General features: G+C 39.3%; 1 protein-coding gene across 1 annotated transcript in view; it reads left to right on the forward strand.

The window, feature by feature from the left end:
• The first annotated feature begins 472 nt into the window (after window positions 1-472).
• Window positions 473-14,044, forward strand: part of LOC139738898 (sodium-dependent noradrenaline transporter-like) — a 41,836-nt gene continuing 28,264 nt past the window's right edge. Inside the window, exons 1-2 of the mRNA XM_071649528.1 lie at window positions 473-1,013; window positions 9,741-9,872. Coding sequence (XP_071505629.1) covers window positions 479-1,013; window positions 9,741-9,872 — 667 coding nt within the window. The 5' untranslated portion in view covers window positions 473-478. The remainder of the gene's footprint in view (window positions 1,014-9,740; window positions 9,873-14,044) is intronic.

Here is a 14,044-nt window from a genome sequence, read left to right on the forward strand (position 1 = left end):
AACCTAAATGGGTGGAGATCATTCTACATCCTCAAAGGTTCAAAGGTGGCTATGAAACTTCTGCAAGAAAGACGTAATAATCTATAAATCTCAGATTTATAATCTAAATCTCAATCCTTGGTAGTGTAAGGTATAGGCCTACTAGAAATACCATCATGATGCACGACTGAAAACGCACTCTCGCTTGCACCTTCAGTCAGAGCGACGCACGTGCACGCCACACCACACATCAGCGTAAATAAGCACAGGCGCACGCACGGCACACCACATCAGCGTCCACCCGATCAGGAACCCACTTTCACTTCTGTTGTTGCCCGAGGGAGGGGCACTTTGAATAAAAAGAGCAAGGAGGTCTTATTCATTACATTTCTGCAAGAGCTCCTAGCCACGCAGTGGATACCTCTCACTTACTCCTTTTCTCTCTGTTCCATCCATCTCCTTGGAAGGTCTATTTCTCCAGGTCCGACGGCCACCAGCCATGGATGCCTCACCGGTTGCCAACGGCGTTCCTCTCACGGAGGACTTCGCCGATGGAAGTAGGACACCGAAATCATCGCTTACGCTCAACAATCCGGCGGCGGTGGTCGACGTCGGCATCGACAATCCTACAGTTGACCTCGAGGAGGACGAGAAGGCCATATCGGTGCACATTGTCAAACCTGAGGACACCGACGCCCTTCCGGTGGTCAACCACGACCTCGTCATGCACAATAACAATATCAAAAAGGACGGGTACGCGATACACGTCGACCCGTCCTCAGCCAAGCTCCTCGACAGGAAGAACAAGAAGGTGGTCGAGGTTGAGCTAGAGGACCGAAATCGTCCCGAGGAGGACGGCATCATCTACAGAAACGAAAAGGACGATGACGACGGACTTCCTGAAAAGGCGGAGGAGGAGGAGGAAAGGGAGACTTGGGGGAGGAAGATTGATTTCCTGCTCTCGGTCATCGGGTTTTCCGTTGACTTAGCGAACGTCTGGAGGTTTCCTTACTTTTGCTACAGAAATGGTGGAGGTAAGATATACGCAAATACTTTTTCATTTATATATCATATATCTATGAATATTGTCAATAATTTCATATGAAACGTAAACATAAACTGAATTATAGGGATATTTACAAAATGTTGTCATGGTTTCACTGAGGCAGATAAAGTGTTTGTCCATTCTCTTTTCTCATACAAAAGAAAACACGAAAAAAAAATAATGATAACAGTAATAATGATTATAATATCATTACTAATATATGGGACTTATAGGCGCCAAATCTATCTAATAGTCATGATAATTAAATGCTCTACATGCTCTAGGCACAACCATGTGCAAGATATGAATCAGGTATGCATACAGGAACATAAGACAAAGAAAATGACAAAGTGAAACAGTACAGGACATATCCGGTATATGAAACAATGCTGACCAATCATTATAAGCTAAATCAAACAAATACTTCTTGAGATTATTCTTAAATACTTCAACAGAATTACTATTCTTAATGAATTGAGGGAGTGATGAGTTCCATAAAGAAGACCCAGCGTAAGCAAAAGTTCGTCACCCCCACAAACCATACACACACACACACACACACACACACACACACACACACACACACACACACTTTGTGTGAAACCTGGGGATATGACAAGAAGACCAGAGTTCTGAGAACGTAGCGGAATGAAATAATCATTCGGATTGACCTCATTTGCCATAAGAACAGCATAAGTTGAAACTTCATATTACTTGAATCCGCTTTTTCTCATCGTTGGAATGTCTACCAGCTGACATGAAGGAAATATTGGTTGTTGTGGCCAATGATGCAGACCTCTTATAGTGCAAAAAGTGACGTAGTGGGATGCATGGGACGTCTGTAAAACAAGCAAATGACCCATAAAGTCAAACCTGTCTTAGCGGCCACCTGCCGTATACGACCACTAAAAACAAGGTCATGATAAAGACCCTGTCTTTAGCGGCCACTTTTTCGTCTCCCTTGGATGGCCTATAGACAGGTCTGACTATCGTGTATTTGAATAATAGCTGGGGTCTAAACATTCGAGAATTAGATGACAATGTACATCATGATGGCAACTGAATGATTACAGTGTAAAGAAATAGATTAATGTCCTAATTCAAATATTAAAGTCAATCCCACGCTGTTGGATATCTCAATTCTAGTATGAATATAAATGTTCGGGTATCAAATATGAATTCATACACAGGGTCTTTAAAATGGCTTTTATCTCGGGGGACTGTTATTAATGGCAGGTGGTCTCTGAGTCAGGTTTGACCGTATTTACTTGAAATAGGTTCACCTTACCAACCTCACTAGTTTTCCCAGGTTCCACCAATTAGTAGTTTCAATTCAAGAACTTCATTGTGATATCGAGCAAGCTTTAACCAAGCTTTCGGTTGTAAGGAAATAACCTTTGTCGTGAAGCGCATACATAAACTATAATTGCATTAGTAAAAGCAGGACCACAGGTGTAATAATTTGTCCAAATATGTTACTCATCTTGACGACACACTATTCTTAGCTCTCCTATAGCTTTCTTCACGTCGTCTGACAAAAAGAAAAGGCTATCAGCACACAGCCACCGACTGAATTTTTCTGCCACCTCCTTACGTCTGTGTTACAACATGCAGACGCTTGTTTGAAGTGGGACTTCAAACAAGTGGCACTGATGCATAGTTGACGAGATGTCCTACGCATACTTCAATGTGCGTCATGTTACGTAAGGCCAACATGAGTATTTACTGTGAAACAAAGATCTCTAGGATCGCAGTTTACTTTCTCGTTTCCAGACATTTTCTTTTTTTCAACGTCTCGAAATAGAAAGGACAACCTTTTACAGCCGCTGTTGTTATCCTTGTATCTGCTCTAGTTACTTCGGAGTCCCATACTGGTTTCATCATGTATGCTTTAACCTATACATAGTGCTAGGCACGATACGCTCACCCATCGCAGTTTTGTCAACAAATAACACACATTCTGCGATACTTGAGTATTCAGAGGTAAACGTTCCCTCCTTGTAACGTAAACGGTGATTCTCGAGCGTCACATAGACCGAAACAGGTGGAAATTGGGATGATTGTCCATTTGCAATCCCTTTCTAGAAACGCATGAAGTAATGCAATGCCATGAGTTAAAATACGTTTTGGCTTTCGCTTTCTCTCTTTTTGCATTATTATCGAGTTTAGGGTTTGTGTACTTTGCACTTCGGTACATTTTTAAGGTGTCTGAGGCAAGAATACTTTTTGACATGTGGAATGTGATAGGAATTCATATAAGATCAGTGTCAAATGAAATCTTGTGCCACAAACTGGCAACATGTGACTTTGAAAGCAAGTACACTTGTACAGGTGCCGTCATCTGTCCTGTTTTGGACAGTAGCGCGAATGTTTCAAGACACTCTTGCTCGTGATTCATCATGCCACAAGCAAACTCTCCCACACACACACATACACACACACTCACGCACACACACACATACACACACACACACGCACACACACACACACACACACACACACACACACACACACACACACACATATCAGATTGCATTACATTTCAAATGCGTCACAGTTGCCATACGACTGGCTGTCAAAGCTAGAGAGCACACGTGCGATACCGGACGACAGTTGTTTTCGTGGTTCTCTCATACCTCCTTGGTTCTACCCACAAAATACCTCACGTATACTCCTCGTATACGCTTCAAACCTCGGACCAAAAAATGCAAAGTAAGAAGATAGAAAAAAAAAAAACACTTACACACAAAAACCTGAATTCTTGCCTAATCCCAAACGAGTATTTGATAAGCTCCGGAATAAATATTAAGGTTTTATTTACCTACACCGTTTTCCACACTGGCCTTATTCCTTAGGATAAGTTTTGAGCAAAGGAAACACTTGTGTGCTTTCCTTTCACATTCCACGATAAGGACAAACACACAAAGAACGAAAGTTAGACTTCGCATATTATTTAAACTCTACACCCAACGCTGTTTTGTACCAGATGACTAGCTTTCCAACAGCATACAGGCAGAGTACAATTGATTGTTTAGAATTAAGAAGTTTGTGATCCCAAGAGAATGCCAACAGATTTCCTATAAATACTTTTGTATAGTAAGCATCACAAGTTCCCACTTACGGCCATGAGACTTTAAAACAGGGAGAGTGCGATTTACCAGGAATATATTGAAAGTTTATTGAGTATTGCGAAGTATTTAGAGTGCGACTCAAGAAATGAAAGTTTCAGGTTTCTCATCTTTCAAAGTAGCAAAGAAGCATACATCATTAAAAAAGCAAATATATTTAATCCATCATTTTATTTATTCATTCGGAAAGTAAAATCCTCGAAATTGGAAAAGGCTTCCTTCGTCACATATACATGATCCGATTGTTCTTTGGTTTTTACATAATTAAAGATGCTATAACAGGGGCGGATCCAGAAATTCCGTAAAAGGGGGAGGGGGCAAAAAAGTATTTCTAGTGCCGCTTCCGGGTTTCATCGATTGACAAGCAAGCAGAAATAAAGGTTGCCCACGCGCCGCCTTTTTTTCTTTTCATTTCTTTTATTCTATAAGCGAGACCCCCCCCCCCTATCCGCCATTGCTATAAATGTGTTAACACCCACCACTCCCCCCCCCCCCCTCCTCCTCCCTCTCACCTGGCCTGATAGGTACGATTCCAGATCGGGCGTGATCTTTGAAGTTTTGCTTTATAGCGAATTGAATAGCGACACCTCTCGAAACGTGGTCCCATCTGAATGCCCGTGGCAGATATTCAAGCCACTTGAGATAAGATATGTCCAAAGGCAAACACAGAATTCTAGATTTATAGATAAATGAATAAATATTTGCTAATAAATACGTGATGAATAAATTCTATCAATGTCTATTCACTCATAACAATTCATTGACGTACATGAAAACAGTATTCTTTAGATTACAATATGCTGACTTTTTTTATCATAATTAGCCAGATTGATATGAGCAACTTTATAGAGGCGTTATGTTTGTGTGTCATGCTTAACGAACTTATTACCTTTTTCCTCGTCCTCTGCATCCTCCTCCTCCTCCTCTTCTTCCTTCTCCTCTCATTCCTCCTCATCTTCTTCTTCTTCTTCCCCTCCTCTTTTCTCATCTATTTTTTGACTCTTCCTGAGCGAGCAGTTCTTATTCCTTTGCGGCCTTACAAAAATTTAATTGCTGTGGGATTCCAAAATTGTTGTATTCCTTAATGCAAAACATTGTAAAGAGACTTAAGGCCACAAGTACACATATTCACAAATCAGAACATGATCGTGGGTATATTTTCTTTGTTCGATATGTTCATGTATTTCCTTAACACAACCCCCTATGTCAACAACGAAGCAGCATGATTGATGAATCCGGTAAATGTCAAAGATTTAAAGGTGTCACATTCTCCCGGCCATTTTTTTTTCCCTTTGTTTTTTGACAGAAAGTGGACTGGAACCCCCGTCATTTTATGTCGCGATAAACAATAATTGTTTGTACTGAGAATGTCAAGAAGCTGTCGTGAGGCGTAATACGAGAGCAAGTGTCACTATATTCCGCCCGTCATCCGATCACTTCGTAAAACGGCGCAGCGTACGTCAAAGTCCCGGAGCACATTTTATCACGTTTTGCTCATATAAATCGAATTGAGATGCTCTTTCCTCTTATTAAAGGCTGGCACAAAGTCCGTTATCATCAAACAGAGCTAATCGAGACATTCATTGGTGCTTTTTGCCACGTTTTTACTGTGGTCATCTAACGCATTGATACGTATTTACAGAAGAGATCAGTTATAAAATGACAGGAAATTACGATCGTAAAACTCAAGAATTGAAATGGGGCAAAGTTAAGAAGTATTTGTGATTTAATTCAACTAAAAACTATGGCACTGTCTGAATCATTGAAGCAAAGATGAAACAGCCGAACCCTACTATGTGAAGTAGTATGCAAATGAACGTGTAGATGTTTAAATTAGAAGTTGAAATTGGGTTTGGAATAACCCGTGCTTGCATGACTTTTGGATGAACAGCAACAAGGAGACGGGTCGAACTTGCTGGATTTTGATGTTTTTTTTAATCCCTTGTGATAAGATTTCTGTTGAGGGTTTTTGTTTTCACATGCATCGCCATCTATACCTCCGTATTAGGCAGAACGCTTTGATATTGTCAAACTTAGATTGAATTCAATTCATACTATCTAGATATAGGGAAAATGCAATTACGAGGTTTTGGTTGGTTTATTTGTTGGTTTCTTTGTTTCTTTCTTTGCTTTGATCATTGTATTGCCAACACTTATTCTATTTTATTCGTTTACATTTATTCCGTCATATTCAAACAGGGTAGTTTCCTCAGTTTCTCAACTGCTTTCCAGGGAACCCTGTGCATAATTACATGATAAACACTGGAAAACAATAGGCTTCATAAAAATCACGTACAAGTGTAACTTTTTTGTTTTTCAAAAAATTATTGATTTCATTCAAATCAATCATAAATCAACCCATTCTGGGTGTAACATGAACATAAAAACGGTACAAATGCCATTCAAAAGACAAATCCATTACCAACTTATACTGCCCATCATCTCCCTTCAAACATAACAACTCGATTATAAATCAATCCTACTGACCATTTCTTCACGAGAAAGTATTGACATGTACAAAAAAAAAATGTATATATACATGTATATCTTTGACTATGGTATACTTATACTGCCAATCATCTCTCTTCAACATAACAACTCGATTATAAATCGAGTATGTAAGGGTATATATATACAAGGGTATATACATAAAAAAGCAACAAAAATACGTTATACAAAACTAGAATGAAATCATTTCATTGAAATCAAATCCCCATCCCCCACCAACCACGATGCACTCAAACCTATCCCACACCCCCACCACAACCCCAAACACATACATCCACAACCACCACACACATACACCCCAAACACCAACACACATACACACCAACACCAAAAACGCACATACACACATACACCCCACACACAAAACACACCCGAAGCGATACCACCTTCCTTCCTAATGAAAACGACTTCCAAATGTTGATTAATACATACAACATACAAGCGTGTAATGGCCGTATGCAGAAAAGCATCGTCCGCCCGCACCCAAATACCGCTCCAAATACCCATTCAAATTCACCAAACAAAACTCATCAAACTCCTAGCTGCGGACAAAATCCTATAACTTTTACACCACCAAAAACTTATCCCTCCCCGCGCGCGGCCAATGACACATTATATTGCCTTCACCACTGATAACTACACTGTACTAATAAAAAGAAAAAGAAAACAAAACAATATTTAAGCTCTCGTTTCAGAAACATTTTCCCATTTCAGCAAATGTAATCCCTACTTATTTCTTTTTATAGCAATTTCTTTTTCTTCATCCCGAAAACTTATTATTCTTTTACAAATTTCCTCCAAAGTAGGAATTTTTCCCTCCGACCTAGATCTAAAAATGATATATTTCAAAATAAAAATTATTGTATTATAAAAAAAATTATAATATATAACACACACACCCACACACGCCTTAACACACACACACACAACCACACACACCTTAAACACACACAACCAGACACACACACACCCACACACACACTCACCCACACACATTATACACTTTTAAAAAGATACGAGACTAGTATACAGGAATCAACGTGGATGAAGTGAATTCTTAAAAAATGCAAACATAACAAAACTGTGTAATTACTGTAATGGCACATACCGCAAGTCAAATACGATAAATGTGTTAGTAAGACAAAAATAAATTATTGTAGAAATGAAAACACTCAAAGACAATGAAAAACAATCAATTCGTTATCATTGCTTGCCATTAATTGTTTTCTTTTGGTCGGAATTTAATGTAACTTCCAATAGTTCTCCTTGTTTGACTTCGCTTTTGTGGTCTACGTCCCGTTGAAAATGGGGAATAGCCTCTTTTTAATTAAGATTCACATTTTACGTGTTTTTAGTAAATCTACCAATACCGTCCCAAACCAAAGACTATCTTATTGTTAGTTTGTTTTTTATCACATCCGTTTTTTCTGCTGTTATTCCACGTCGTACACATGGTACATCCCTCTTTAATGATTGACAGTAGCGAGCAAAGGAACCGAGGAAAGATGACATTTCTCAGTTGCATTTTAACGACCAAATATGTTTTAACCTGGTCTTGCTTGATTCATGATTTGCAAAGAGGTACACACGATGCGTGAGGGGATCATGCTAAGGTAGATGAACTTTTATTTTTTTTCCTTTTCTGAGACGAGAAACACATAGAGATGACATACAAAAATGGAGAGAGGGGGAGAGTAAGTGAAAGTTCACAGATCTTGTTTGATTTCCAGCTCAAAATAGCTCGTCAAGTCTAAGGTGACATAATATACGGCGACGTAAAAAAGGACATAAAACTTAATGTTACCAATGTGGTTATTCCTCTGTTTACCTGCTTTGTGGGTTTTTTTTATACTCTTAGAGTGAATCCGCCACTCTCATGGTGAACATAATATATCCCACCCTGAGAGAGCTATAAAATGAAATTACAAGTACCCGGTGTTGAAAATGAAAAATTTGTAATACGCCTGTCTTGACCTCAAGATGATTTAGTACCATGTCCAGCCGTAAAAGATCTCTTCCAGTAATGATTATAAGTCAATCTTGTAGCTGTGGAATGAAGATAAATAATTTTATTTCACTCTAAAGATTACAACTTGATACGCTGGGATTGCTGTTGTAAAAATTACATACCGTGTCAATCGAAATAGTTATTGGGTGCTTCTCTTTTTCCCTTCTCAAAATGTCATACTTTATCCAGGAACTGATTAAAAACGAATGTTCCATAATACATGAATAAATGAATGAATGATAAATAAATAAATAAATAAACGCACAGAAGTACTACAAAACGATAAAGTACAGCATGGGTCTCCGACTGACCTAATTCTACCCCGAACTTTGCGCTGTGCACGAACTGGGAATCGCTAGAGGGATACCTTCATGGGGTGAGCCCTGCTTGACGCCCGCTCATGGGATGACTGTGTTTCGAGTGAGTTTGATAACCTAGCAACTACAGTATGTGTTGGGTGTGTCCCAAAACGACTTGTGATCGGTAGGCTGTCGCGCGTAGAAATTTAATAATCATAATTTCTATTTCAAATCCTATTCCAAAGCATGCGCTGCGTCTCAAATATAAACATGTGTATGATTGCTGAGACACAGTCCAAACCGAAGTATGGTAACACCCCCCCCCCCCCGGAAAAAAAAAGAGATATAACATGTCATATACATAGGTTTTCAAACAGGGTAACAAACCTAGAAAATACATCCCATCCCCTCCTTAATGCGAATTTCTTATATCTAACAGCAAACAGTGACGTGTTTACGAAGGATGGAAACTTATAAGAAAAAAAAAAACTTGATGGAAACATAATGTTTCGCATACAAGTAGTGATGTCAGTCAGTATCTACATTGTGAATAGTACATTGTATTATCAGAATACTACATCTATCTTGATATGACAATAATGATGAAATTTTACAGTCAGAAGTCTCCCATACACTTGGAAGTGTCGACAAACTTTCGTTTTTATGTTGATCCAAATGACAGAAATTAAAATTTTTAATGAGATTATCTATGTTGATATAATAGGCGTCTGATGATCTAATCAGTGTGTCTCTCTTTGACATCTTCTCAAAAGGTGCGTTTCTCATCCCCTACGTCATATTTCTGTTCATCGGTGGTATCCCATTACTCTACATGGAGCTCTCGCTGGGACAGTACCACAGGGCTGGTGCCATCAGTGTCTGGAAGATATGCCCGCTCTTTCAAGGTAAGTTACTATGGTAACGTGTCTTGACAGCACTCATCCCATGAGCCAATCACTAGGTCACTTATACATATTTATGTGTTTGTCTCTGGACATACTTAAAGGGATGGTACAGTATTGGTGGAAATGAGAATTGGGCTTTGAACTTTTTGCGAGATACCAAGAAAACACTTATGATATAGTACAGAGCACACCGTTTTAAGATAAATGCAAAGTTTATTTGATGAAAATTGGGTTTAGAATGACTGAAACATCCAAAAACAAAGTAAAACAAAGCGATCGTAATAAAGTGTGGGTCCCACACTTTATAAGAATCGCTCTTTTTTGGATATCTCAGCCATTTCAAAACCAATTTTCATCAAATAAACGTTGAATTCCTCATAGAATTACATGCTCTTTCATATTTCATAAGAGGTTTCTCATTATCTCACAAAAAAAATGTTAGAAACCTGAAATTAGGTCTCAACCAAAACTATACGATCCCTTTAAAGCCACTGTTTATACTATTAGGAGCAGTGATTAAAAAAAAAAGTGTTCGAGTTATCACATTTGATGCATACGTACATTGAATAGTTCAGCTGTATCACAAAACATCCTATATACCATTCCTAAAATTTGCAATAAAGCCACAAATACAAGAAGATATCACTAATTTTCTCGATAAACCTTAACTGTTTAATACTAGACGGTTTATTCTAGAAACGATTGTTCACATGTTTAAACTATTGCTCACATCAATTTTGCATATCTGACAGTACTTAACATTGATTATACTGATTAACATTTTCACATTTCATTCCCTAACTAATATTTTATAACTATTTTGAAGCACTGAAGCTGGGTCTTTTTTTTTTCATCTTCAAATGGTTTTTCACGAAACATGCTAGTGTCGTTTTGAATTGACAGACTGTGTTTCGATGCCTTATCTGTCGGAAGCTCCACCTTCTTACATAATTATTTCAAAGCCCATATTTCTAAACAACAATTGTGGTAATCTCGTTACGGGATTTCTGTCTGTTTTCTGGGACAGGTTTTTCGCAAGTAAATGGAGATGAATCGTTATCGTTGGAAAACATAGTATCTCTTTAATGTGAAAACACCAAAATATAAAAGGAATCGATGTTTGGCGGCATTATCAGGCTGTCGTCACGAGACAGGTCACTTATTAACGCACTTATTGACGCTGTTATCGTGTAAATGATATCATTAAGAATATTGTCATCATTTTCACCGCAGTCAACCTCGAAGTGGCTAATGATGAGTGCACTCTGTCATCCAACAAAATCATAACCGAGTTTCACTGAACATATTTTGCGTCATACCTTTTCGGTTGTTTACGTTCTTGGTCTGATGGCAAAACAGATCTATCATAGTTGTCATGCATCATGGTTGCCCCCGACACATGAAAACAATTATCGTCAAGCGATCAGCCGAATGTGACTTCGCGATGTAACGCGAGGGACGGGCGGTTTCTTCCAAGACATTTTTCTTCGTCATAATTAGCCCCGAATCTAGCATATACTTTTTTTCACAGAGACGTGTATTATAAAGTTGAAAAAGCAAAACAAAAGAAAATCTAAAACATTTGAAAGATTGGATATGATTGATATGTATCATTCTTCGTGTCTAGCTGAACTTCTTGATATGACAAGAAGGATTTAATTTCTGTAGATTTCTACAAACTCTCAATCGATTTATTTCATTATTATTTCTTCAGGAAAGTTAACTCTGTTTATCTAAACCCATGAGACCTAGAACCCTTCACACCCCCGTACTTCATTTAGTATGGAGACTGGCATTGGACTACATGATTGTATAATCAATGAAGGCACAAAGCGTGGCGTTGTGGGTAGCACGAGATTGTGAGTAAACTTTCTCAAGATGCAATTCTGATCTAAGTGTTACAAGAAAAGACTGACCTGAAACTGTGAAGTAAACTGAAAACAACAACAAAGAAATAACTTTTCGGGCAGAATACATTACTGCCGCCGAGGATGAAATTATGTACTTACGGGGGGGGGGGGGGGGGTCAATGGAAGTCAGGGAACTCTAGGGTACCGAAGTGATGATGTCACAGTCTTTTGTTATAGCTTGAGTTGGAATCAGGTGCGTGCATTAACACTCGGACCAGGTGAGGTTGTTCAGAATCAGTTTACATGGCATGGATGACTCTATGACATCATACTTTGGTACTCAATACAGGATGACATCAAATGACATCAAGTCAGGATGCACTAGTGGCAATAACTTGAGAAAGTCTCTTTCTGTGCAGCGTATGGCCACAATTATACTGTAAGTCTAAAATACGGTCGCTGGGTAATAGGCTGATGTACATGTTGAATGGGGGACAGGTCAGAAAACTATGTAAGATGACGTGAAGGTATATTAAACATCAAGTATTGCAGAGTGTAAGGATACAATTGGTCACACATGTTTTGTGTTTGTGTGTGTATATGTGTGTGGGGGATATATAGGGTGGTGAGGCGCCAGATGTTTATGTCATGTGATGAGATGTTGCTATTGGCAACGCTGCCAAAGCACAATAGAAACGTTCTGATTTACTGATTCTCTGTGAAGCTGAAAATGTTAAACTCATCTCTTTACCAAAAATTTATTGCGTCGATTTTCCAGGTCCAAATAGCAACCGTTTAGATACTGGCACGTGTTCAAAATGGTTTTCCATGTGAGGGATAACCCCTCCCCCTTCCCCCCCCCCCCCCGCGCTTTTGGAATGAAGATGTTTTCTTTGAAGAGGTTCACAATGGCTCGTGGATTTTCTCTGTATGGTCCTCCTGATAAAAACAAAAGTGGGTGTTGTTGTTGTTGTTGTTGTTGTCTGTTGTTCATATGCTCTCAAAAACAGGTTATCTTTTAGCGAATGAAGTGACGATTGATTCCAGAGGTTTAGCGTCAAACAAACCGTTGTATGCATGAGTTTTGATAATCATAGTTTTCACTTTCTTCCGGAAATTTTGAGAAGCTTCATTTTAGTGTCTTGTTAATTTTTCAATCATAATAATTGTTCGATGATCATGTTTCTAATGACCTCCGCTAGGAATATTGTCACTTTTTGAAGAGGATATCCTCCCGTTGGTAAATACACCTGTTCGAGAAACAAAAAGTGACGGACATGTGGTCTGCCTCCTTCCAAGTGGAAATGAATGACACATTTACACAGAGTCACTAGTGGGCAACACGATAAATTTTTCATGTTGGCGAGTTTCCAGAGCGAAGCGAACTGGCCATTGGTTACAAGTGTTTCATCCACCGAAGATATGCCGGGAATCACGTGGACTGTCATTATTATGACGTACATCGTTACAGACTCGGAGTGGCAGGTTTGTTTTTGCCGAGCGCAGAGCCCCCGGGGATGCACATGGAGCCATCTCAGAAGCACAGTAAAACCTGTTTGCAGTGGCGGATCCAGACGGGGGCGCACCGGGCGCGCCCCCGTTACTTTTTGTTAAAACAAAAGAAAGGAAAAGAGAAAAATGCGGGGGCGCGTGCGCCCCCCACAGAACTCTACAGACAGAACTGTACGTATGTGTGTAGAGTTCTGCACCCCCCCCCCCCCCCCCCCCATTTAATTTTGTAAAGGCGCCTCCTCTTTACGGAATTCCTGGATCCGCCCCTGTGTTGTGTTCCCATCCACAACACCGCGTCACAAACTCCTCTGGCTAGGCTGTTGTCTGCGCAGAACAGAAATTCGGTCAATCATTTTGAATATTGACGCGATGGTTTGTGGTCCATTTTATGGCATAACCAGAGATAAGTTGTGTCTCGTCTCTTTGAATCACGTAAATGGTGTCATTAAAACCATTTTTGAATATCCCTTGGACTCCGAACGGAAAATTATTGGTTCAAATCTTTTTCAAAGCGCAAACGATATTCGACTGCAACTGGCCAATATTATGTAGGTCCATTCTGACTCAGGTCTTCACAGTCGTATGCTAACGGTATAACATAATTATATAAAAGCATGATATAAGGTCGTGTGATAAACATTTGCCAGTTAAAACAATATCTTTAATATGATCATAGCACTAGTGAAACGCAGCATTGTTTGTTCCTCATTTATCCGGTTACAGTTCGATATTCCAAAGGTTGCCGAAGGTTCCTTATTCCGAAGGTTCATTAATTCGAAAATGAAATGAGGTTCGGGTTTTTCCGAAGGC

The sequence above is a fragment of the Diadema antillarum genome, unplaced genomic scaffold (assembly GCF_040938485.1).
Source record: "Diadema antillarum isolate AM-2024a unplaced genomic scaffold, OU_Dant_1.0 seq00000773_RagTag, whole genome shotgun sequence".
NCBI classification, from domain to species: domain Eukaryota; kingdom Metazoa; phylum Echinodermata; class Echinoidea; order Diadematoida; family Diadematidae; genus Diadema; species Diadema antillarum.